Source organism: Epinephelus lanceolatus, chromosome 16 (assembly GCF_041903045.1).
Source record: "Epinephelus lanceolatus isolate andai-2023 chromosome 16, ASM4190304v1, whole genome shotgun sequence".
In the NCBI taxonomy this organism is placed as follows: Eukaryota; Metazoa; Chordata; class Actinopteri; order Perciformes; family Serranidae; genus Epinephelus; species Epinephelus lanceolatus.
Genome location: NC_135749.1, coordinates 5,943,322 through 5,970,494, shown reverse-complemented (window position 1 = coordinate 5,970,494; position 27,173 = coordinate 5,943,322). Strand labels below are relative to the sequence as shown.

Genomic DNA, 27,173 nt, shown 5'->3' with positions numbered 1-27,173 from the left:
TTGCAGGCTATAAACCCTGTGTGGGTGTGAACCCTTGCAGTCGTAGGGGTCACGTGAGTTGCCTATGATATTAGCACTTAGGATTACCATGACCTGGATGACTGAGAATCTCCACCGATAAAGTTAACTTGTGCTAATTAATCTTCACAAAGACAGCGTGCAAGCTTGTTTTAATTCAATGTCTAAATAATTAGATTTAGTATATTGTGAGTACTTCCCATACTTCCAGTCTTCATGCTAAGCTAGGCTAAACACACCCTCACTGTACTTAACATACAAACAGAATCTTGATATTAATCTTCTAATCTCACATGGAAGGAGGCAAACAAGCCTTTCCAAAAATGTTGAAGTGTTCCTTAAAGGTGTACACACATTATAGTGGATAAATTACAGCTCAATAAGATTAATCTTCCACCACATTCCTACGTGCAATATTTATTTCCATATTCCTCTAGTCTGTAGCATGCAGATTTTACATTCTTATATTCCACTGTTTGTCAGCTCTATGAACAGTCACATATTGCAAAGCTGCTCCCAAGCCCTGCAGCCTAAATCTAATCCACTGACTGCAATCCTAGATTTTGCTAGGCAATAGTTCATTTGTCAAATAGGGACCCTGCAGCAGTTTGCAATACAGTGGGCACCATATCCATATTGTAATAGGAAGGCTGCAGCCCTCCCCTCCCCTCCCCCTTTGCAGCTCCTTCCACAAGGTCATGTATTAAGCCTTTTCACCTCACAGGCGGGATCCTGAGCACAAATGCAGCACAGACACAGAAAATAATCCCTTACTGTGTTCTCTGTGAAAGTGTATACTTGACATTTCAATTGTCTGTGCCCCTCAGACAAATGAATTGTGTGAGAAGGATCGTGCCACACACTCAACTGAAGCATTTAATGACTGTGATTCACGCACAACAGCGTGGTGATTTTCAAGTCAGAATGTGAACTGGGAGAATTGGATTGTTGTTTAAGGTGTCTCCTGCTGCACAGCCTGAGATACTCCCTCATATTAGTATCATGAAGAGCAATTCTGCGTTAAGAGTGTTGTGTTTTAGTGATAGGGAGCGACGAGCAGACACGCACACTCTCACATACAGCAGATGTGGAACACCAGAGGCTGTAAGCACATTATTTCCAGACTTACTGTGGCTAAAGCTTACAGGCCTTTCAGCAGGTTTTAATGTGCAGGATGTGATAACACCCCAACACCTGTGAGGAGAACTACAGTACACCAAAACATCCGAGCTGTGTGGGTTTGATGCTTTTCTTTTGATGTAACTGACTGTAAATGTGAACGGGAGCACGGAAATGTGTTTTAATAATATTTATATCCTACAAGGGACAAGAAGGGTGTGGAAGTCATATCAAATATTTTCATAGTGTTGGGAATCTTTTGGTGTCAGGTACATGAGGTAAACTGACATTTGTGGAAACAGTTTCTGCCACGAAAAGGAAAAAATGTATTAAATCAGCCTGCAAAGATACTAAGTCATCCAAATATGTAGAAGTGCTACTAGCAACTGGAATTGCTTTAAATTAATCTCATTGTGTCATAATGCTGACAGAAAAAGTCACAGTTTTGAATGGGTATCTTATATTTTTGAACTAAAGTGCCTTTTTTAACTTATCTTATAATGCTGACCTACGTATCTAGAAGTGCTGAATCAAGGGCAACACATCTTTTTTTGAACGAGTCCTGTCAAAGTGTGAGCTGGAGCTCCTTTTTTAGTTACAAAACAGGTAGATGCATGGGTACAATCACCAACATGATGTCACAGAGGATGTTTAGGTTCAGTTCTATGGTGATAGCCCAAGACACAACTTATTTAAAAAAAAAAAAAATCCCAATTTATTTGTGGATCATTATCAGGACCATGTTTATGCTGTAATATAAAGATAAGGCAGGCAGCTATTTTGTTATTACCATTTTCTAATTAGATTTATTTTTTGCTTTTACTGCCAGAAATGAGCTTCCATAGTCATTTAAGTGATACTATCTCATTTATGAGAGAAGAAATGACATATTCATGATTTTATAAATGAATTCTGTGAACCAGTCAAATTGCAGTTACAGTTTACATCCATGTCTGTCCAGACTCATACGTAGACATGACAGTTGACAATTCGTCAAATATGGATATTGCTGCGAAGATGCTACATATTCTTAAACATGGATGCTTCATACATATCTTCAAAATGACAGCACCGAAGATCCATACAACCAGTACAGTTTCACCAATTCGGTATCTGACCAAATGTCTCCCTTCTGTTTCTGAGATATGACGTTAAATAATGACCATAATAGCGTCACTGCAGAAAATGATCAATCAATCAATCAATTTAATTTATAAAGCCCAATATCACAAATCACAATTTGCCTCACAGGGCTTTACAGCATACGACATCCCTCTGTCCTTTGGACCCTTGCAACAGATAAGGAAAAACTCCCCCAAAAAACCTTTAACGGGGAAATTATGATGTATCAGTGAGGTTGACCTTTGACCTTTTGGATATAAAATGTCATCACTTCATCATTTTATCGTATAAGACATTTGTGTGAAGTTTTGTTATAATTAGCATATGAATTTTTGAGTTATGGCCAGAAACATGTTTTGTGAGGTCACAGTGACCTTTGACCTATATGACTTCCAAATTCTCATCATTCATTCATTTGGTCCAAGTGGACGTTTGTGCCATATTTGAGGAAATGACCTCAAGGTGTTCTTGAGATACTCGATTCACAAGAATGAGATTGATGCAAGGTCACAGTGACCTTTGACCTTCGATTACCAAGGTCCAGATGGACGTTTTTGCCAAAGTTGAAGAAATTCCCTTAAGGTGTTCTCATGATATCCCATTCATGAGAATGGATGGGTGCATGTACAACCAGAAAACATGACTCCATGGGTGACGCCGGCGTGGAGACATAAAAACACATTTTGAAATCAATTTTCTGCATTTAAAACATTTGTCTGGCCATTACTCAACGTCATATCTCATCTTGGGTGTCCACCTCGAAACTGTGCTGATTGTATAGATCTTGTGTGTGTGAAGCATCCAGGTTTTCACAGACATGGATTTAAGCTGTAGGAGTGTGCAGATGCATAAAACTGCAGGGCGGTATTCCTAGTTGTTACAGAGCCTGTGATACCTACCTTACAGTAAATATTCAATGTGACACTGACAATAACTGCAGTCAAACATTGCAGTTCACAGCTTTCCATCTCAACAGTTGTGTTGGATTGAATTACATTGTACAGGTGCTGATTTCCCCTTGTATGCAAACATAATTGCTATCAATGTCAGTTTAATCAATTGCAGAACACAAACTGGCATTCACAGGAAGCACAGTATGTGTGAGCGTGTGAATGTAGCAAGGGCAACTGCAGCAGCTACAGTTCATTGATCTAGTCACTTTGGCCACATTGAACGCCACCCGGCACAGGAGAGAGGGCATGGAGGCACCTCAGGGAGATCACGAGTCCTTCACAGGTCAATCATTTATGTAAATTCCTGCGCAGTTGACGGTCTCTAATCTACCTTACTTGTACAGTGGGTGGGAACCCAAACAAACACAAGGAGACGTGTCAAAAGCAAAAATATCAAAGTCACATCTGTCAGACTGTGAGGTGGCACAACTCCTTCCACATACAGTACATACCCAGAGGGGATTACGCCGCCTCTGTCACACATCCACCAATTCTTTGACAACAGTCATGGTCCCACACATCTGTCATCCTGGCTGGTGTTGCTTGATGCTGCAACTAGTGACAGCACTATCAGGAGGTGGCCTGCGGAGAGACAGAGAGTGTGAATGAGACCGAAAAGAGCATGGCCTCAGCGGGGAATTTTAAAGACCTCTCAGGGCTCGCAGCTGGACAGCAGCACAGCCAGGGGGAATGTGCTAGTAGCAAAGAATAGGGAGCCATTGTATCGCAAACAAAAGTGCTGCAACATGGGAGATGTTGAAAATCAAAACACATATCTGTTCGTGCCTGTTTGCAGCATTAATGCTAAGCTAAGCTAACTGGATGCTGGCTGTAGATTAACATTTTACAGACAGATCTGAGAGTGCTAGGCTACTGACCTTTTCATCAAACTCCCACCTAGGAAGAGAATAAGGCTCAATCCCAATACACCCCTTACCTCTACCACTTAGCCCTTACCCCTCTGTTTAACTCATTCACGTCTAGAGGTGGGGTGTCCTGATTTTTGGGATAGAGGGGTGGGGTGAAGTTTTGCTACCCTCTAGACAGAGGTTTTTCAGAGGGACACGCCAAACCAAGTGTTACAAGATAGCTGCAAAAGCAACAAAAGAACCCTGCAAATGTTTCTTCTTTGCTGATAAAGATTTAAAAAATTACAACGATGTCTTTATGTGAGTTTATTTTGTTGTTTTAGTGTGTTAAATCCTTTTCTTTATAACAAGCAGACAAAAAATCACTCATTGGAAAACTTGCTAGCGAGCTAACGTTACATTGTTATTGCTAATTTGTGCATGACGGTCCCACATTTTGACGTATTCTCATCTTGCATTTCCCCCTTTAATGGCATTGCCGGAAATTTAATTTAAGTCCAGCAGTTGCTGCATTTGTTGCACCTCCTCTAATATCAGTGCAGACTGGCAGGGTAGGAGCACAGATTGCTAACTTTAGCCATTAGTGATCTTGTATTGAAGCAGTGTTTGATCGATTGATACGATGAAATTTAAGTTGTGAACAAACCGTGAGCTTCCATGCTTTTCTATCTCCACCGGATAAATGGCAAATGTTAGTAATATCATAATTGGTATAGTCTCAGCTGTTTATGTAAATGCCATCAACAACGACTGATGACGTATCAGGGTCTTGAAGGCTTGTCTGATTTCATAGGGCTGGGTATCAGTACACAGTATATTTGAGGTATTGACCAAAATAACCGAGTAGTATCGAAACGTCTCCAGTCAAAAAATGTCTGCATTCAGTCCTTGTTGTGCTGGTACGTCTGCTCGCTGAACACAAGCTAACGCAGCATCAGCAGCAAAAATCCAACACCAAGCTGTCAAATGATACCAGCCACTAACACTGACAGTAGAACATTCCAACTCTGTTGTTTAACCTGTTGATAACCTGCTAATAAATTACATTAGCCATGTGATGCTAACAATTGGTCCGTGGCGGACTCTCATGGACTTACACTATTGCAGCAACAGCTACAGCCTGTGGTGTGGTGAAGTTGTGTCTGTTGTAGATGACAGAATTGGCAGTTCAGCGTGCCGAGATGCCACCAAAACATTCCAAAGTATGGCTATACTACACAGCAAGCCATTCACATTATGGGTACCCAATGTAGTACTCTATTGGTATTGGTATCATTTCAGGTACTGGTAATCATACCCTGCCCTCATAGGGGAAGATTTCAACCACTACCCCATGTAACTCTGTGCCGCTCAAAAACAAGGGAGTAAAAATAAGAAATGAGATTGGACCCAAGTGTATTTCCCAAATGTCAAGCTTATTCCTCCAGGACTTTGAAAAGGACATGGCTGACCATGCACCAGCAGATAAACTAGATGCAGAATTCATAGGTGATATTTATCATTGTACATTGCGTAAATGTGTGAGTGTGAATGTTTGATGAATAGCACCTTTTTTGTTCGCACGGACATTTATTATGCTAATGTTAATGACTTGTTTCATGCATGGTGCTATGGTGTCTTAGCCTGATTTCATCATAGTGCCATGTTGCATTAAAAAATGGAGAAACAGAAAACTAGACGCTGACTTGAGAGTGCTGGGACACTGAACACAAGTTAGGAAACATGAGCTACTGCTGTAATACTAATACACATTATTCACAAGTCTTAGCACATGTTTCCACATCTGAATATACACACTCAGCTCCCTCAGCAATCCCAGTAAACATTGGCAAATGTCAGGTCACAAGGCAAGACTAATTATGCAAATCTGGGTACATCTTCACAAATCTGAGCACAGCAAATATCAGGTGATGCATTTGCCAAGTGAGAGGCCTAATTGGATTTCTGCTTATGAAAAACAGTGTGTTTCTGAGACTACTCTGTGTTTAATCAATTAAAGCTCTGCATTTTGTGACATTACTGACTGTTGCAGTGAATTAGCACTACTAATAATGCTGTCGTAGCAACAAACTAATTGTTGTTGTTGTTATTTATGCATGTTGTTGTGTCCCACACCAGGAGAATGCAGCTTCAGCTCTGCGGGGGTCTACGACGGCACCGTGTTCAGCCGGATCTTCCAGATCCTTTACAGAAATGAGGAGATTACGGTGAATGACTGTATGATCTTCAAAGTCCACCTGCTGTTGGACGGAGAAAGGGTGAGTCATGTGGGTGACATTTTCTGCACACACACACACACACACACACACACACACACACACTTCCTGTTGGGAAAGAGAGAATGGGGAATGCCATTTGGCTGCTTGCATGTTATCAGTAGGCTGGCTATTAAATGCAGGACAGATAATTACAGTAAAAACAGCTGTATAATAGTTGAATTAATTGACCATTAATTAATGCATTTTATCATCCACTGTTTCTGTTCCCCGCTCCTCCTCTCTGATACAAACAATACTTCACATGGCAGAGAGATTAGAGCCAGTTAATTAAAGCAGGAATGTAACATAGCCATGTAGTCATATGATCATGATGAATAATGGAAGAGTAATGCTGCTCTTTCATTTGCTAAAAGTTGAAAATGTCAGTGAGTTTGTTCAGTAGACTTCTGCTGTTGCCAGCTTGCTGAAGCTGTTGCTATTCAATAACTGTAGCAGAGCAGATATGCATCTATTAACAATACAGCTGTCTACAAAGACTGTGGAATGATGCTTGGGGTCACGTTTACGTGCAAATCTTTTCGCTTCTATTCTCGTCAGTTTTCTTCCATTTCACACATGAAACTAACCTAAGAGTAATGCTCCCTTGACAGAGTTTAGTTTAGAAGTCTGAAAAATACAGGATTACCAGGAAAAAAACAAACATACGAGACAAAAAAAGTGCAGCAGGAACAGATTTTTCTGCCTCCTTTTCTTGTGCATCCTCAGATTTATCGTTCAAGGTTCTGGCAGGGGTTCAGAGTCTGACCCCCAGACTGAGAACTATTGATTGTTGTGCTTCACAAACACAACATAGCCCCTCCCTCAGCAGAAACTCTAGCAAATATAGGCACAGGCAAATTGATGATAAGTTGGTGAGCTCTTCACAACAGCGAGGCCCTCCGCCTTAAAGAGACTCTTGCAGGTGGGAAATGCAGCAATCGACACAGTGGGTGTAAACATATTCGTGTTTCCAAGGATAGCGAAAGCATGACCCATCCTGCTTCTCCCTCTGATTGGCTAATAATCGTTGCCTTTGTTGGTTGGATTGGTTTGGTTTAGGCAAAAGTCAGGGTTAGTGTAAGGCTGTCAAGCCCAGTCTCACTCTGAAGTCATTGAAATTCAGCACTTGGGCAGTGACTTGCGGTGCCAGAAACCACCAAAAAAAGGCGTGATACACGGACGGTTGCTGTTATAGTTTAACGTTGCCCGGCGGCGTCAGGGGGAAACGTGGCAGGACAAGAATAAAAGTCAGGGCGGCGAAAGTCCGACTGGAGCGGGTGGGAGGGGTGGTGGATGGGTCCAACAAACAACGATTTTCAAGAGTCCCGTAAAATTCTAAAGCTAAACCCCTGTTATTTTTTTTCTAAACCTAACCATATGTGTTTGTTGTTGAAGGAAAAAAAACAGCAATTTGAAACGTTGTACCCATATAGTGCGTTTATTTCCTGTGAAAATGAAAGTGTATTTTGAAAGAAGACAATGCATGAAATAGGCAGAACTTGACTTAGTGTCCCAGAACGTCAGCAACCAACGAACCCTGGCTACCTTGTACATCATATTTGAACGTGGAAAGTTCATGACCAAGTTGTCAATATGTGACGAGGTTGCAGTGAGAATCTGTCTGACTGTCAGGCCAATTAGAGACATAGTAAGGCAGAGTGGGGCAAAACTCGAATTCATGAGATTTGGAGGTATTAGCAATCTCTGAACCCATTGGCTATCTGATGACGATACACCTCAGGGGGCAATGGCCAATATTTCGAGGGTTCCAGTGTAGCCAGTGGATATCCTTCACTCTTCCATGCATTGGTCTCTGTTTACAGCCTGATTAGCAACTTGAGACACAAGAGTAGACATTTTGGCCAATCTCTACGAAAGTTTTTTTGGAAAGCTAATAAAAAGGTCCAGAGCCGATGAGTTCTGAGGTTGCAGTTTGGCCCTTGTGCTCCACTTCTTCCACTCTCCACATGGACAGTTTATGCATGCAACCAAAGCCCCTTCAAATGTGATTTGTCAGTACCACTGGGACAAACGGACTACAGATAGAAACCAGAATGCTTCTGATACCGATGTTTTGTACTGGTGTCCACAGATTCTACATACATAGATATGGGAAGGAGCTTTTCGTTATCCACTGTGAGGGTCCAAGGACGGAAGGATGTTGTATGCTGTAGAGCCCTCTGAGACAAATTGGGATTTGTGATATTGGGCTTTATAAATAGAATTGAACTGAATTGAATGTGGTGAATGGACTTGCATTTGTATAGCTCCTTCCTCATCTTCTGGTCATTCAAGGAGCTACATGCCACATTCACCCATTCACACACATTCATACACTAGTGGCTGAGGCTACCATACAAGGTGCCACCTGCTCATCAGTTTAACATTCACACATGCTCACTCAGTTTAGGGTTCAGTATCTTAACTCTTCGACATGCAGACTGAAGAGGCCATGGATTGAACCCCTGATCTTCCAATTAGTGGATGACCTGCTGTACCTCCTGATCCAGAGGGCCCTTCCTGTCCTGGGCATACCCAGTGGCAGTTTTTTTTAACTTGAGTTATCAGAAGTTTTGTAAAGGTGATGAAATGATTGGCTGGACTTTGGGCCCCAAAGCAAAATAGTGCCTAGGCTAAGGCTGAAACAGATAACCAATATGATACATGATAGTAATTCTTAGCCACAAAGTTGTTGCACCTTTTAAGAGTTCAGTCCTAACCTTTCTGGACACAGCAACACTATGAGTATTATTGAGTTCAACAACTTGCCTCAAGGCATTAATGTGCTTTAATTGACAGACAAATGTAAATTGCCTGTGCTCCAGACTGCCCATGTTGAAATGAACAGGTGTGTAAACCAGCCAGACAGTTATTGATGTACTGTCCTTTACGGTTACACTCTGGGCGCGCCCCCAAAAATCCTCCCTGCCTGTTTTTATTGTTGGAAGCCACCAGAGCCCAAATTGATCAGTGATGACAGCGATGAGACAGGCCCGAGGCCGGGATGTGGGGGAGTTAAGATGGCCCCCGCTCGAAGCTAATCATCCATATGATAGCCATAGCTCACACATTGACATTACCCCACACCATCGCTCAGCTGCTCTCTGACATGTCGAGAGTATGACGCCTGGATTACTGTGGACGGATTCCTGCTTCAGTCAGAATGTGGATGTTCTGTCTCACATGACTCTGCAGGATGCCTAATTTTAGAAGATTTCATTAAACATAGACATTCGTGTGGAGGTGTGGAGACAGAGGAGCTTTAAGGCATATCAGATTTCAGCTGTAAGCTCTCCCGAAGGCTCTCTACTCATTAACCTTCCGGAGGTTATCTGCCGCTCACAGCTACAGATAGCACAGACAAAAATAGCCCCTCATTTCCCCTGTGTACACCCGTATGTATGCTTAATCAATCAGAACATCAATAGTAGACAGAACTGCAAAGATTTAATGTTTGCTGTACAAAATGTGTGCATGTTTTAGGGAAATGTAAGGGGACAGAGAGGAAGAACTGTGTATAATCTTTATTATAATTAGCAGCACTGCACCTCAATCTTCAAAAGACTCTACTCTCGGCACCACCTTTGTAGTTTGCTCATATCTTTTGTTTTTCCACTTTGCTTTTCAAATTCAAATAGGTGCTCTGTATTTCCATAAGCAATGGTATTCTATGGCTCTTTGAACATGAGAGTAATTCAGTTCGACATCAGACCAAAAGAAATCCAGGAACACAGTTTATGGACTACACAGAGAACACAAACACGTCATTAAAAGAACATAATTAGCATTGCAAACAAGGTTGGTCTGATTAGGTTCCATTCCAAAAAGCAGGATTCATATACACCATACTGTATATACTGTAAATGTATATCATATCCTTATTGGTCACTTGTGATTATGGCTGGGTATCAGTATCAATATATTTAAGGTACTGATAGAAATAACCCAGCACATAGTAGTATCAAAATATCTCTAGTGAAATAATACCTATATTTAATCCCTTTTGAGTGGGCGGTCTGATTCTGGACCATCCCAAGTTACTGCGGCATCAGCAAACTTTCTGTTGTTGCTGTTTTCCAAGCCACTCGTCTTCCAGCAAACGGTCTCTTCAGTGTCTGCCCAGTTAGCACAAGCTAACACATTAGCAGTGGCTAACATCCAACGCCGAACTGTTAAATGGTCCCAACAAACTAACACCAACACCGAAACAGCTGTCAATAAACTCGTTAATTACCGTAAGATTAGCTATGTGATGCTAACAGTTAACCCTGTTTCCTGCGCAGAGCTGTGGACGCTTGGAAGATAAGCCAATGAGCTCAAAGAGATCCAAGTAAATATCAAACAATCATACAGTCCTGCAGCAGCTCAGCCCAAAGTAAAATGTCCCAAAGTATGGCTTTATTACAGCCCACTTGCATTATCAATATCGAAGGAAGTACTGTATTGGTATCATTATCACTTTAGGGGTACAGTATTGATAGTGGTATTTTTTTTAAACAGTACCAGCCTTACTTGTGATTGCTGTTCCTCCATTTGTACTATAAGAGGGGGCTCTGATTCTAGAGGCAGTATGTTCAAAAATGGTTGACAGTTTTCATACTTTCTTGGCTGAGCCTTTAATTTTATTCTACATGTATTGGCAAGAGATCACCAAAGAGATAATAACACATTTGGAATACAAGTTGATTGCTCTTCTGTCACATTATGCCTGGGCAAAATCCCAAGTACATTTATGGTACTTTTGGCTACTATCAAGAATGTCATTATACAAACCAAAGGATGGCTGAATGTCCTTTATCAGTTAAATAAACTGTATGAAGTATATGACCTTTATGTTAAGCCCACAGTATAAACATTATGTGCAACACTGGGTAAAGTTCAGACAATACAGCAGAGTATTTCTATGAATTACCGTCTATCTTGGACGACTCCACACCTCATGATTTACATCCAATGTCAATGTTCAGAGCCAACGCAGGAAGTTGTGTGCCCCTTAATTAGCAAGACAGAAAGTATGGGTTTGAATGGGCAGAGTTTGCTAAAGCCAACAAGCATTTGAGCTCCATTTAATCTGTCATAATGACAAATTAAAGGTATCATAATTCATAATGTCATCATTTCTGTGACTTTTTCCCAATGATACAGACACAAATTTTACACAGAGGGGGACACAAAGCATATGTTACCATGCTGAAGAGCAATTCATCAAATACACTTAGAAATCCAGAGTTGAGGAGTAGTTTTCAACCTGAACCCTATTTCCCCATATTTTTGTGTCTAAATGACCAATGGGAACACATTTTTTTAATTTGTCCAGTATTGAGCGAGAGCACTGCAGCCAGCAGTGGCCAAGCTGCAACATTTAAACACTCAGGGTAGGTTTGTATTGTCACGTAACATTCATCGAAAGTGGTTGTTTTTGCCACAGACGGATCGATAATAATTGTCAACACTACTAGTCCATACCCATTGGTAGCTTTGTGACCTTCTACCTATGCCAGTCCTCAATGCCTATGTGCAGTTTCACATAGATTGACCACGTCAGTGAGTAGAAAAACGTGGGACAGACAGAATGACTGACTGACAGAATGACACACTGACAGTTTCCGTGATTATGTACAGCATACCATACCATGACTTAGTCATACCAAAAATTAGAAAAAAACAACAGCATTGGTCCACAGGGGGAGCCACAGCGATCGGTCGCATTTTAGCCATTTGTAAGCATTTTTCTGTTGTTATAGCGCCACCCAGTTGCCAATTAGAGTTAAATTTCTCCAGTCACCTTGAGGCGTCCTGTTCTACATATCTACCAAGTTTAGTAAAAATCCATATGGCGGTTAGGCCTAGATAAGAAATGAGCTCTCTAGCGCCCCCATTTTGTTCGATGGGGTCAATAATGGAGGGATCCCCTCAGATTATGTGTGGTCATATGCCTACAAAGTTGCGTGGTGATGGGTGAAACCCTTGAGATGTTATACACCTTTATGTGATGAGCCACGCCCTCCGCAATATTCATTGCCTTATAGAAGCTCAGTTTTAGTAAGTTTTCCAACTTTTGCCAAGAGGGAACTTTAGATATTGGTCCCTAGATTATGTTCACCCAGTTTCATGCAGATCGCTCAAACTTCCTAGGAAGAGATCCATTTGAAGTGTTTTTCAAAAAATTCAAAATGGCAGAAAATCTATATAAGCGGAAGTTGTGGGTTCTTGAGGCAAAATGTGTTCCTCATGAGGAGAGGCATCTCTGTGCAAAGTTTCATGTCTCTACGACATACAGGGCATGAGATATGCCCATTCAAAGTTTGCAATTTCAATCGGTTGCTATAGCGCCCCCCTTTGGCCAATTGATGTAATATTGCTTCATTGGCATCCTCCCATGACCCTCTACCACTGTGCCAAATTTCACATGGATTGACCAAGTCAGTGAGGAGAAAAACATGGAACAGACACACACACAGAGTCATAGTAAGATAGAAAAGACTCCTACAGAGATAAAACTTTTTTTTAAAGAGTAAGATCTTTTTTGTTTAACCAGGAATAGCCCCACAATGACCTCGCCAAACCCAACAGACTCCATTTAAATAAACAGTAAACAAAATAAAAACTCACAGGAGCCATCTTGGTTCGTCTTTCCACTGTTTTAACAATCACCAACTCTGGTTCTGTTTAAATAAACCCTTAATTCGCCCAGTTAGATGTGAAAATTTGCTGGCTCTGTCCACACTAAAATTAGTCTTTATTGAAATGGAGTCTGGTTGGGTTGGCAGCAGCAATTTTGGGGCCATTTCTGGTTGAACAAAAAGGATCTAATGCTTTATCCAAACACTGATAAGAAAGTTGTGAGTCTCCAAGGACCTGCAGTTCTTGAAAATCCCTGCGTAATAACGTTATAGCACATCGTCAAAACGACATTGAGTAAAGTTAATGGCTGTAGGCTACTGATATTATGGTAAGTTTAATCATATCTTCATTATATGTAATAGTGTCTCTTATTTGAGTTTAAAACCCACACATTCCCAGCATCTACAGGCTGGCGGAAATGACTGCTTTCTCCTCATTGACTCTGCCCTCATTGCGCCCCCCAACTCTGACACCTTCTGTAACTATGCCATTGAACATCTGTTCTCTGTTCTGCTTGTTTGATCCTCTTCTTGCTATCTCCTGTCAAAAACTCACTAATGAGGTGCCTAACCCTCACCATACTTTGACCATAGCAGAGTGTTTTGGTTGCCTAAACCACAGGCTACTTTAACTTAATTTGCATAAGAGCAATCTTTCCTTAACCTTACCCCCAGTTGCCATCGAACATAGACCTACCTACATCAGGGTTTCACAGAATCCAATGTTGCCTTTCTTGTCTGGCAACAGGTTACGCCTGCAATTGTTGTGTTGACTATACTAATAAAAACAAAGTAAAAAAACAAAACACCAAATGAGACAATATTGTTAGTTTCAATGATGTTCATTTTTGAGAATCTATGTTCTGGAGAATCTATGCCAGCAAGCATTGGAGCTTCCTTTAATCTCTCATGATGCTGCCCTAATTTTTGTGACTGTTTTCCATGCAATTAAACATTTCATAGATTTCCTCAGAGGAGATGATTTGTTCTCTTTGCATCTCTATTTGATTTCTCAAGCTGAAAACTCACAAATAACAAATTTACAAAATGGCATTCAAGCTAACTGTGTATTCCCACCAGAAGCTTCATAGTCACCTGCGGGCGCGCTTGTCGCTCTGACATCGCTCACACTGCCAGCTCCAGCAGTCGCTTGCAGCGGCCAAAGGGGTGGGGCTGGGCGCTGCAGATGTGTCCATCTGGGCTGACCAGCTGTGCTTTCAATGCACAATTAAAATAATGCTAATAAACACATTCATATAGCCTTTATGAGTCTTTTATTATTAAGATTTTACCCACCTGTTGGCACGTAGGATCACTGACAAATGTAATTGGTAGTAAATAAGCGGGAGCTCATGGGTCGCACTTTCGGAAGTCTCCTTTGTCTTGCATAGGCGTATTTGCTGAGGAAACGCAGGCCGTCTGGGTCCACAGAGTCCTGCAAACCCGGCAACTCCACGGGGAATTTCACCGGCTGGTACAACTCCGGGAGACCCCAGACCGTGCTGATAAGTTTCTCCTCCATATCCGAATCCCGGCAATTGCTGCTTTGGCGGCATTTGCCATTTGCATAAAGTTCAGCTTCTCTCAACTTCTACTTGACGCTCTGGTTGCTGGCATTGCGGCGCTCGCTGCGGCCGACGCCCCTGATGCCCCTCGTCGCCAGCGTGCATTGAAAATGAATGGCTGCCGGCCGCTTATGACACTCATGAAGCTTTTGGTGGGAATGCACAGTAAGGCAGGACACACCTTTGCAGCAGTGCTTGTCTTATTTTCCTGAAGTTACTTGACAGTTTAAGTTCATTCCCATGTGGCGTTTCCATTATTTTGTCTAGCCCCTCCATGTCACTATGATCCTATGATGCTCATCTATTAACACTACTGTACCAATGTCTTGCAGGTGGAGGAAGCCTTGAGTGAGGTGGACTTCCAGTTGAAGCTGGATCTTCATTTCACCGACAATGAACAACAGTAGGTTTACGAGCAGTTTGGAAATGTGTGTTTGTGTGTGTGTGTGTTAGAGAGAGAGAGAGAACACCAGACTTTCCCCATGTGCAGGTTTTATGCAACAGTGAGAATGCAAACTAGGCATGAATAAGGGCTATTATGTCCTTTGGATCATAGCCATCTCTTTAAGTACCTGATCACAACCTCTGTGCTAGAAAGACACAATTACTGTGATTTGCCTTTTTGCTTGGGACAAACAGAAAAACAAGTGGGTCGTTTGCATTAAGATACAAGGCAAAAGGCACTTTGTTGGGGTATATTACAACAGCTGCACATTCGTGAAGTGTAGAGAGTGTCATGTTTGTGTGTTCTTGTCATGCCTGTGTGATTATAGTACTTGTCAGTACTGCACAGGACGGAGTTATGGAGCTGTTTGTCGATATGGGCACTGATTGCTTTTACTGAGAGTTTGTAAGAATGCAGAATGTCTACTAGGTGAGCCATTAACATTCCTGTCAAGACTCAGACCCTCTCTCTCTGACTCTTTCTTTTATAGCTCCAAGGATGGCATACAGGTGCTTAGCAATGATGTTAAATTATTGTTGGGCGGCAGTCCACATTCTCAGACATCTTTTAAAGAGTTTGGCAATAGCTCCCCTTCCTTAAACAAGGAGCTGCTTCTTTGAGGTACCAAGGCACAGGCTCTCTAGGGTCAGAGTAATAGATATAAACATTTTTTTTTTCGTATGTGGAATAAAATCACCTAATTTGCATTTAATTCATTTGCACTCGCTGCAGTTTTTCACTGCACAGTAACACACAGGCTTTTTTTTCTTTTGCAGATTACCACTTTAACAGTATGTGAAAGTATTTGTCATGTGTTCTAACTTCTGTCTCTCTTCTTCTATCCCTCAGGCTGGCAGAGATAGCGACTGTCCCGTTGATCAGCAGTCGGACACTCAGCCTCCACTTCCACCCGCGGAGAGGCCTCCACCACCACGTCCCTGTCATGTTCGACTACTTCCACCTGTCTGTCATTTCTGTCTCCATACATGCTTCACTGGTTGCCTTACATCAGCCGCTAATCAGGTAGGAGATCACAGAGGCTTTGCAAACAAGCATTTGACAGACCTTAAATCACACAAAGCACTTTTGATATGATCTGATCTCATGGACCCAACTGACCGTTCACTAGGGCCTGTCCTCTTTAGTTACTGTTGTTATGCCTGTCAAGCTTTCCGCTCTGGCACTACACATATCCAGTTCAGAATTTTAAACAACGGGTCCATGATTTCAGACAGAGGTTGTAAAAGCGGCTTCTCATTTTGCGTGTATTTTGCAATTGGAACAACTTGTCTGTGCTACAGATGTATCATAATTCCTAGATACCAGATGCCAAGACTGTTGCTCGTCTGGCACAAAGGCCAAAAAGTTTCTAACTTCCGGATTTACCTCTGCAGTATGCCACCCATTGATTATGCGCAGTTTCTCCCATTGGCCTTGCCTGTTAGTTCCCGTTCGGCTGAAGGACTTTACATTGTGATGACGTTATAGGTTCTTAAATTGTTTTTCTCATCTCACGGAAAGTTTTATTTTTTCGCTGCAATAACACGAGTGGCCACTGGGAAATATTGGAAGCGAAGCTGAGCTGCATTCCTGGAGGCCTGGGTGGCAGATTTTATCAGCTGTAGTTAGCTAGCTTAATACGCTAATGTTAGATTCAGGAAACAAATGTCTCTGGCTGACTTTTTAATGTGTTCAGTGGTCTAACTTTCATTCTAACCTAAACCTGTTTGCTGCTTAGCTTAAATGCTAGTTACATTTTCCACTTTTAACATTACGAGAGAAAAGACTTTAAGGATGAGGACAAATGAATGTGTTGCTTGTTTGTCTGAAGTTCCTCCAGTCCGCATGTAGAAGTATCCTTCAACAAGATATTGAACCCCGAATTGCTCCCTATGGCTGTTCCGTCAACCCGGTCTAACTCTGAAGTCGCAGATATCCAGCGCATGGGCAGTGACTTCTGGTGTCAGACACAGACAAAAAAACCATCCTTTCACATTGGCATGATAAGTGGCTGGTCGCCATTATAGTTTAATGGCGCCTGGCAGGACAAGAACGCGATAGGACAAGAACGAAAGTTAAGGAGGTGAAAGTCCAAGTAGGGCGGGTGGGAGGGATGGTGGATGGGTCCAGGGTCCAACAACCACCGATCTCGCCGGGAGGGCGGTGATCGCTTCCTGTAAGACTGTAAAGCCAAACCCTGTTCTTGTTTCCTAAACCCAACCACGTGTGTTTAAAACCTGTCCATAACAAAGTCCATGACCAAACCTTGATACGTGACAAGGTCGGAGTGAGAAGGTGTTGGTTCCATCGGTCACCACCAGTGTGTGAGTGTGTGTGAATGGGTGAATGTGACTTGTAGTGTGAAAAGGGCTTCGAGGGGTCGGAAGACTAAAAAGGCACTATGCAAGTGCAGACATTTACCAGGTCCATTCATGTAAGTCAAGGAGAAAAAATCCTTTTGGGCCACAATGAAAATTGGCTTCAAAGCCTGCTGCATCTCCTGGGGGCCTGAGATATACCCATTCCTTATCCTTTTGTGTTTTGGTAAGGTTAAAAGATGACTACCAAATAATTTAAATGATTCAACAGGCTTAGCTACAGTTGCTAAGCTATGATTGGACAATTTTAGCAAATGGTCAATTGGGAGTAATAGGTCTTTCTTTTTGGTATCACATTGTAGATCTGACCACACGGGGAAGATGAAGAGTTCTAGACCGAAAACTATAATTGCGGTCCATAATATCAGGAACAGAAGAACTCAGTGCTGGCACAGCTTTCACCTCCTTCCTATTTGTTTTGGCAGTCACAATTAATAGCGTATCCTTTAGCTGCTTGAATGGATAGTTTTCCAAACACTTATCTGATGAATTCAGCGGTCAATATCATAAACCCAGTGTTTAGCTATGCATTACATAGATTACTGCAGCACTTGATTGATTGGAACAGTAACAGCTCTTGTCTCAGCTTATCTGCCTTCCTTCATACACACACACATACACACACTCATGCTTTGTCCCTGCATGTGTCCTCCCTGTTCTCTCTGCAGCTTTGCACGTACAGGGAAGGGCTCCTGGCTGGGGAAGGGCTCGCCAGAGAGCCCGAGCGACCCATCTGCCATGTCTGTAGAGAACCTTGTGTTCGGAGCTGGCTACTGCAAGCCTGTCATCTCTGAGGTATGTTAACCTTTAGCAGTTCAGCTGCGTTCAAATACAAAGTCACAGACAGTAAAAGCCCATTTTGTCTCACAAAGCTGCAAACAGCTCAGAATGAGCCAGTCGCCGTTCAGATGGTTGTTGCCTTTTTTTTTTTTTTTCTGAGCAAGCAGCTAAATGCCAAACGATGACGTAAATGCAATCTCGGTTTAGGGACAGAGGCCGATGGATTTAGTTGTGATTTGTTTTGGCGTGTCACCCAGAAGCAACAGGATTCAGCCCAAGAGCTGAGCTGGGAGTCATTCTGATCTGGATTACTGATCCTGGACCTGTTTGTCCATCGGGATATGTCAATTGTCGGGGCTCCGTGGAGTCTTCAGGCTTACCAGAGGCCAACACAGAGATTATTACTGCACAGCACCATGGCTTTTCATAATATCTGATTAACCCACCTGCCCAGGCATGCAGGCTCCAGGAGCACTCTCTGGAAATGATGGTGTTGTCTTTGTGACGTTTATAGTGCAGTGTAGCTGCATAGTTACATGATGACAGAAGTAATGATCAAGTTACTGTTAAAATAAACATTACTCATAATTATATATGTCTTTCTTTAAAGAAATGTAGTTATGTTATGACTTTTTAATCATCTAAACATACAGGTAAGAGTTTTTCACATGACAAAACAAAAATTAAACAAAAATATTCAGTGACGATTTGATGAAACTTTTCACATCAACTACTTCTGACATGTTTAATGTCAGTATCCATATTGTCCTGTGATGGTACGAAGAGATTTATGACAGCGACGTCTGAGAAAATCTATTGATCGCTTGAGCAAAAGTCATAATTTTTTATTGGTCAGCTTGTTTTTATCAACATCTGTAATCTATGGGAAAAAAAGCACTGCAAATCTGAAGTTATGGATGCAGTGTAGATAGGCTAATAGACATAGATGTGCTCAAATTTTTAAACTGACACGTGATTTATTCCACAAATTATTCGTATGTGGTGTGAGAAGATTTATACTGCAGTTGTACAGTTGTATCCCAATTTCATACCACATACAGTGCTAACAGTATACAGATTGTACTACATGCTAATTTTCACAGAACATTTAATTTAAAACCCTCTTGAAAAAGCTAGTATGGTGGATCTTTAGTTAAAGGAACAGTGCAACATTTTTTTTAAAATACAGTTATACAAAAATACTTGCAGTCACTACGCCCATTCAAGAAATACTTCTGGCATAGTTCTTCCCATAGTATGTTCAAGGACAAGGAAATGCATTAAAGTTTTATTTTCATTACATTTACTCACAAATAAGAGCGTGTTGAATGTTGTTGTAATGTTATACGCTTACTGTACGCATTAGCTTGGTGGCTGGTCTTGTCTTCTTCTTCGAGACATGTTTAGATGCAGACACATTTTGTTTGTAGCATACACAACACATACCAACAAGTCGCACCCAACAATAGTACAAGATAAACCCACCACTAGCTATGTTTCCATCCAAAAGTGATTTGAATCATTGGGAAATGCACATTAAAAGAAATACGAATCCTGTGTGTTTCCATTAAATGTGTGGACTTTGGTGAAAACTAGGAACTCGCACTAGTTTTCCGCAGAACCAGAAACAAAACAAGTCTGGCATTCTTCTTCTTCTACGTTTTCTGGCGGCTGGCAACCAGCTTGTAAATGCATTACCGCCTTCCCGACCCGGAGTGTGGATATCACCATGGAGAGAGATGCGCTACGTCAGACTTAATTCGAACATAACTGTTTCCATCCCCCGTTTTGCGAATCAACATTTTTTCGAATCAACCAAAACCCGGCTAAAGCAAGCATATTTTAGTTTGTGTGAATCAGGGGATTTTAATTCGAATTTTGGTGTTCCATAATAATTTTCCGATGCGATACTTCTAGATGCGCATCGAAACAGGCTGATGGAAACATGGCTAATGTGACGGTTACCTGAACGCTGCTACAATGCTGCACTGTAGTAAATAAATAAGACCAAATAAAGCAATAATCCATTTTAAAATTCATAATACATGAAGATGTGATTCACTTTATAACCCTTCCCATTACCCTTATTCTAACCTTAACCACCTCTCTTTGAACGTAATACTTTATAGCTGATTGTGGGCTGACGTGTAGGTATGGTGGCCGGGTCACGTTGCTGCTCCAGCTGCGGTTATACCTACATCTCTTCTATTACTTCGTCTTCTGTTTAATGACAGGTGGCAACTAGTGTTTAAGGTGCATAAGCGTTACCCTCTAGTGGCATATGGATAATTTAATTATAGCATACATTTGTTGAACATATATTTCTGTGGTGTCCAGTGTCTCACCTGGCAGAGCGGGCGCCACATGTGCAAAGGCTGTGTTCTTGCTGCAGCAGCAATCAGTTCAAATCCAACCTTTGCTGCACCCTATCTCATAAAGGCAAAAAGCCATAACAATAATAGTTTAGAAAACATATTTCTTGAGGAAAATTAAATCGAGATAATTATGGTTTTATCCCCCAGCCCCACTGCATTGTGCACTATTTTCATTACATTTTATTGATGCTATTATCTTATTTGAGTCCTCTCTTGTGTTTGCCAGTTATCCCAACTTGTGTACAGTTGTATAACAGTTGGTTTCATTTTCTCTGTCCTTCTATAACATGCATCACTCAGGTCCATGTGTCACAGTCTACACTGTAAATCTTAATGAGCGCCCCGGTTGCCCCCCCGCCCTCCTTCCCCCAACACTCCTCCTGGTTTTTACTCCCACCCCTGGCTGGGCACTTTAATAAGCTCTGCGTTTAGCCAGGCGGGGGGGTTTCGTTTGATCACAGTAATGAGTTCTGCTCACAAGCGCCACGTACCACATAGCTGCAGGTGAAATCTGCAACACAACGACGCCTCCTCCTTCACCTTTATTTATTTAGAGCATTTTACCTGCGGCTACGCTACGTTTTCAGCACTTTCCCCCTTAACACTGCAGCCTTCCCTCTAAGTGATGTTATTTCTGGAGAAACAAAATCACATGTAGATTTCCACTAATATCAGCGAAGATCCCCTCTGAGGTATACAGGATTTTAAAAGGAAAATGATGCTGTTAAAGGTGAGACACCTGGGAATTGTTGGTGTTTTGGTAGAAATAAATCACACTTGTGAAGATCACAATCATGACAAATATGCTGTCTTTCTCTACCAATCAAAGTTGCGGCGACAGCAGGAAATAAAAGCAGACATTCTCCCATCAGGTGACAGAGAGCCGATGCACGTGAGTCCAGACATTGTCAGCACAGAGAGAAACTATGGTTTTAGGATAATGACTGGTTCATACTGAAAAATAGGAATTTTTCCCTGCCCTTCGCTCGCAGACTGATCCAGGCAGGCCTCTATAAAGGTAAAAAGATTTATGAAAGTAAACATACAGATGTTCACCACTGGTCTGGGTAAACTACACTGCTGCAATTACAGAGCGCACACAGGTGTGATGATAGGGCCGGAGACTTTACTTGCTAGGGGCAAATTATAGTACATCCCCAGATACTCAGGCATTACATGCCTTTCAAAGCTCAGAGTCCCACCAGAGCTGCCAAAACATCCCAGTGAAGAGGAGCTGTGGCTGGGTAGCAGACTGTTTCAGGTCAGGGACCAGCGTACGAGGGCAGTCACTGGCTACATCGATGGCTCCCTGGCTCCATGTTGTGACAGCTGATGTGTTCAATAATAGCTGTTGAGGCAGAAGACCATTAGCTCTTTAGGAAGATAAATGAGAGACATGATTATAGTATCAAAGCCGTGGTGATTTGTGGCTTTTGTTAAAGTCAACACATATTGTAAATTGCAGTGGTGACACACAGTTAATGCTTTTACTGCATTGTTAGAGAGCCATCTACTGGAAACAGGGTCCATATTACAGCTTATATTAAACCAACACTGTTGTAGTCGAGCTACAGGACTGACTTCCTCATCAAGCTGCTTCCTTCCTTTAGATTTGCACTTGGCATTGTTGAGTAATTTTAGCACAACAATTTTAATTCTCAGTTTTTAATCCATGTAATTTTATATTCTTGTTTCTTTTGCTTGTCAAGATCAAACAACATCAAGACAAACGTTGACACCTTGGATTCTGGGTCGCCTTCCCATACTTGTGAACCTTTAAACTTCACAACAGGGATGTGTTACATCCTCTGAAGGCCACATAAACTTATTGATCTGATTTTACGGCTGGCAGCAAGCTGTGTTCAGGGGCCATTTGTCCCTAACGTCGTATGTTATCTTTTAAGTAATTATTATCTGAAGTGTTCCCATTTGGAAGCAAGCTCCTTTTAACATCAGTGACAAGCCCATACAACTGCTGCAGTTGTACACTTGAACCATGAAGGTCAAGTACGTGTACGTGTCTGCTTTTAAGACAGGCCGGTTTCTGAGAGGTGACGACTGACCTACATAGTGCCTGACATTTCCTCTGTGTCTCCTTCTCCGCAGGGGAGCTTTTATGTGCCCAGTGAAAACTGCCTGCAGAGAGCTCACACGTGGCACCGAAGGCTCTGTCGCCTCCTGTTGGTCGCACACAGGGGCCTGCACACCTACCACTCTGCACTGATGAAGGAAATCCCACAGCTCCAGCAGACTCCGCTGGAGTCAGGTAAAGCTCTGCATTCAGATTTTGTGTAGACTTCTTCATATAATCAGATGTAAGGTCGACTGAGAATTAAAATGTCTGACATTCTATTGGAGAATATGTTTTTCATAATCCAACAACCTTTTGCTTTGTTCTCCGTGTCCATATAAATTAATCCAGGACATAGTTAGAAGCAGTGGCATAATCACACTGTTTACTCAAGTAAAAGTTACAGTATAAGAACGTAAAAATACTCAAATATAAGATAACAGAACAGTAAAAGCATGAAAAGTAGTATATAAGTATTTATTAAGTATGCTGACTCCTTTCAGAGTATTTTTCTATAATGTGTAAGAATAGTTTAGGGAAAACGTGTTGTGTTTTCACCTGATAGCTCCCAAGTAGTCGAAGTACCAGAAAATGGAAATACTCAAGTACAAGTGCCTTAAAATTGTACTGTACATGACTGAATGTACCGACTTACTTTCCTCCAATAGTACATAATTAGATTCTATGGCCTGTTATAATTATTTACCTCCACCAGTGAGGATACTGTATGTATTTGGCTTGGTTTGTGCATTTGTCTGTTTGTCAGCATGAAAACTACTCTCCGTGAAACTTGATAAAAGGTGTAGCAAAAAGAACCCATTCAATTTTGAAGTTGATCGAAATCATGCAGCAGATAGACCAATTATTTTTCACTTTGTTAATGTTGCAAGGTAGAGCTTTTGGCCTCAGCAGAGGTCTACATTCTGTGAGTGCTCCTCTAGTTTTATTTGATTTTGTCCATAAAGTCCTGGTGAAACCGAAGTTAGAGCCTCTTTAACTTCTGCACTGTCACGTACTGCTGTACAGAAGCAGTAATTTTAGCGGTGTACAATCCCAAGAGGAGTTTAAATCATATCCTTTGCATTTGATTGGACAGCTAAAGAGTAGGCGGGCTCAGAGTTTAAAGTTTAGTGGACTGTTGGTTCCACACAAACCACCCTGGTTAAATCTAACCTAACATTTATTCTCCAGAATAAATGTTGGCATTGTAGGATTCTTCAAACCACAGATATGTTACATTTGTGTATAATTATGAAGCAGATAGGTTGAAATTTTGCATTTCATCAGCACTGTGGTCAACATGTGGTGAGGTTTAGGCATAAAAAACACATATATGGTTAGGAAAAGATCATGTTGGACTTAAAATACTTTTGGTGGCATATTTCCAGCTGGAAATGCAATGACGACAGACATTTTTCTTGCCACTTTCCCAGTGGAAACAGTGGCAGGTTGCTACAAAACACCAACATTTGGTGCTTCAAAAGCTGCTGGACATGCAGCGATGATTCGCTAAAAACAAATGCAACAGTCTGCAGCTTTGCAGGCACCTTGCCTAGGTGTCATGCCATCAACCATCAACACCAGATGACAAAGTCAGCTCATATACTATGTCACTTTAGAAATGCTGATATGATGCACATGAAACGTACAGATTTAATGTATTGAGGTTTGCAGAAACGTATGGCCAACATTTTCCTCTGGTGTCTGAGCTGTTAGATCGAGAGAGATGACTGAATTAGACCTCTGCCTCATTGTTTTGGAAATAAAAAACAAGTTTTTTTTCCCACTGATATCCAAACACACATCTCGTCCTATCTCTCTGTATTGCTCTGTTAGATAGTAGCTACTACAACCCACAGTTGTGCAGTTTTATATGACTTAAATAAGCTTAAATTAACTTCTGTAAACAGAGTCAGGATGAGTCATCAGACATTTGACACGACAAAGATTTTGATGTATGCACACAGCAACACAGGATTAAAAGTGGGAAGATGTATTTTTCATTTCTATTTAATTTAATCACCCATTTATAGTTTTATTCTTCCAAAGATTATCGGATTACTTCACAGATTTGTGTTTTCATTCAAGATTTTAAATTGTTCATAAGTTTGTTTCTAATTATTAATTAAAACATTTTTAAATTCCTGTCATTAAATCTGCAGTGACTCTATCTCATCGCTCGGTGCACAGTGTATTAAAATCCTTTGCACTAATCTCTGCAAATAACTTTTCTTTCCACAGACGTGCTGCCTGTAGAAGAAACTCTGAATCAGCTCACAATAGAGTTACAGGTATGTTCGTTAAACAGACTGCACCCTCGTGTTAAAAAGCCACGTCAAAGTTTGTGTTGTCGTCTCATGATTAACACTTAAGTTTTTCTGATTATGATTCTAACTTTATCGTTACATCCACATTGTTATAATTTCTCAGTAATTGTGTTTTCCTGTTTTGATGTTGTTATTAATTTGTAATCAGTTTAAATTTTGATTTTTTATATATATTTTTTGTTGGTAATGTTAAACAACACAAGATGAATTTGGATTGACTTTAAAAAAAGGAATGCTGCAAAAATAACATTTTTTTTTTACAGTAATGCATGTATAATTTTTTGCACAATTTATCTTGAGAACAGCTAATGAGCCATTAGTTCAAGTGGAACTTGATTTTTTATTTTCGATCAGATTTAATATGATTTTTATTTGGAAATTTAAAAGCACAATGACTCACAGGAGCATCCTGACATAAAAAAATCCCAGAAAACAGCACTTAAAAGCATTACTAAATACATCTATTTCCAAAGTGACTATTTCGGTGACTTTGGTGACCAAAATCTTAAAATGATTCATTAGCTAGTCATGAAGGGGATCACTGAGGGATGAAATAATCATGACTTTAACGTCTGCATAAAGCAAAATTAGTGATTTCTTTCTAAACACATTATACGTGGTAGAAATTGTGATACGACTGGAAACTGTGCAGTACTAAATTGTGGAGTTAGACTCCACCCATGTTATATAAAAACTAAGTTACTACTAATATCAGCACAGAGCATCAGTGTTGTTTCGTTCACCCCATGGCAAGTTCGCTACGTGAATAAACATCTTTGTTAAATGAAACTAAACACAAGCAAAATAGCCGTCACTAACGTACCTGTCAGCCTGCTCACTGCTGTGTGTGAGTGTGTGTGTGTGTGTGTGTGTGTGTGTGTGCTTTGTGCTAATGTTAGCCGCTGTTAGCTGCTGAACTTCAGGCTATTGCCACACAGTGGTTCTCCCATTCTTCAGCTCGGAGGATGCGTGCTGCTTAACCATAGACTGTGTGTGCTGCTGAGTTAGCTGCTAATAAGAGTCCATCACTGGGGAGAGGCAGTTGTTCTTTGGCTTATAGACAGTGTGTGCTGCTGAGTTAATCTCAATCTTAGTTTCGGCTCCCAGCAGATACGCACCAGCGTCTCAAAGCAGAGAATACTGCTTATTTTTTTAAGATTTTGAAACTTATTTTTATTTTTGTAATCATTAAAATGTGGCCTGGTGGTTGAGAACACATTTTTCTGCAGTGTGACAAACTCATTACACTTTTTTTTTTGCTTTACACAGACTTTAAGTGTAGTTTCAAGTCTCTAAACATGCTGTGAAATGTACATGTGGCTTGGAATTATGGTTGTTAATACCAGCCTTTCACACAGAGCAGCAGGGGTCAGTTGACTGTCGAGTTAAACATGAGTTTTCTACAATGATCCAAGGACATGTAAGTCAGGCAGACTGCAGACACTCCTTGTCTGTAGGTTTAAATATATCGGCAAGAAAAACAAGGATCCTAGAACATAATGTATCTTTGGAAGACTGATGCTTTCAGGTTGATGTTACACACAGGAGCCTGTTTTTTATTTTTACTTGTTTTCCTGACCCGACTCTGTCCCCATCAGCTGCAGGAAGGCCACGAGAGGGTAGCGGAGCAGATCAGCAGGGACGTGAGCCAGCTCTGCTCCCAGCTGGCTGCTCTTTGGAGCCGCTTCCTGGAGGCCGCTGTGCTCAACCCCCACATCCTCTCCTATCTGGCCCAGGAGCACCATACGCTCAGGGTGAGAGTGGCGCTCCATCAAAGCCATGCTTATTAAGATGCTCAAACGTCAACCTTTACCGTGTGTGTGTGGCAATTTGTGCTGATATGTTTATATTCAGCCTTTTATATCCTCAGCACCCACACATAAATACAAAAATACTACAGAACAATGGAAATGGTTTCATAACCACTGACATTTAAGATCTGTAAGCAGCTCCTTGAGGCATGTTGGGAGCAATTTTCTTGAAGGTTTTTGTAGCTATTGAATAAAATTCTCTGGCACCACAATGACATGATCATATAAGCTGGGGTGTAATTTACAGGAGGGACCTTCATTTTTTATAGTTCAAAAAATGTTATATTAAAAATCTGGGTGACGTCTTAGAAAGTTGTAAAAGTATCTGTTACAGTGGAGCACAGTGGAGTGTTTGGTTTAAACACTGTAAGAGGAGATATATTTTGAAATCTTGAGCTTTATAGAGGTTTTTTTTTTTTTTAAGATTTATTTATTTATAAGGACAACGCACATTAATCA

At 41.2% G+C, this 27,173-nt stretch overlaps 1 protein-coding gene across 2 annotated transcripts in view; it reads left to right on the top strand.

Moving 5' to 3' along the window:
• fam135b (family with sequence similarity 135 member B) overlaps positions 1-27,173 on the top strand; it is a 78,924-nt gene that overhangs the window by 26,131 nt on the left and 25,620 nt on the right. For both annotated transcript variants that reach the window (XM_033638040.2, XM_033638041.2), the window contains 7 exons: positions 6,200-6,339; positions 14,860-14,930; positions 15,822-15,995; positions 18,019-18,145; positions 22,612-22,771; positions 24,818-24,867; positions 26,502-26,657. In XM_033638040.2, coding sequence (XP_033493931.2) covers positions 6,200-6,339; positions 14,860-14,930; positions 15,822-15,995; positions 18,019-18,145; positions 22,612-22,771; positions 24,818-24,867; positions 26,502-26,657 — 878 coding nt within the window. The remainder of the gene's footprint in view (positions 1-6,199; positions 6,340-14,859; positions 14,931-15,821; positions 15,996-18,018; positions 18,146-22,611; positions 22,772-24,817; positions 24,868-26,501; positions 26,658-27,173) is intronic.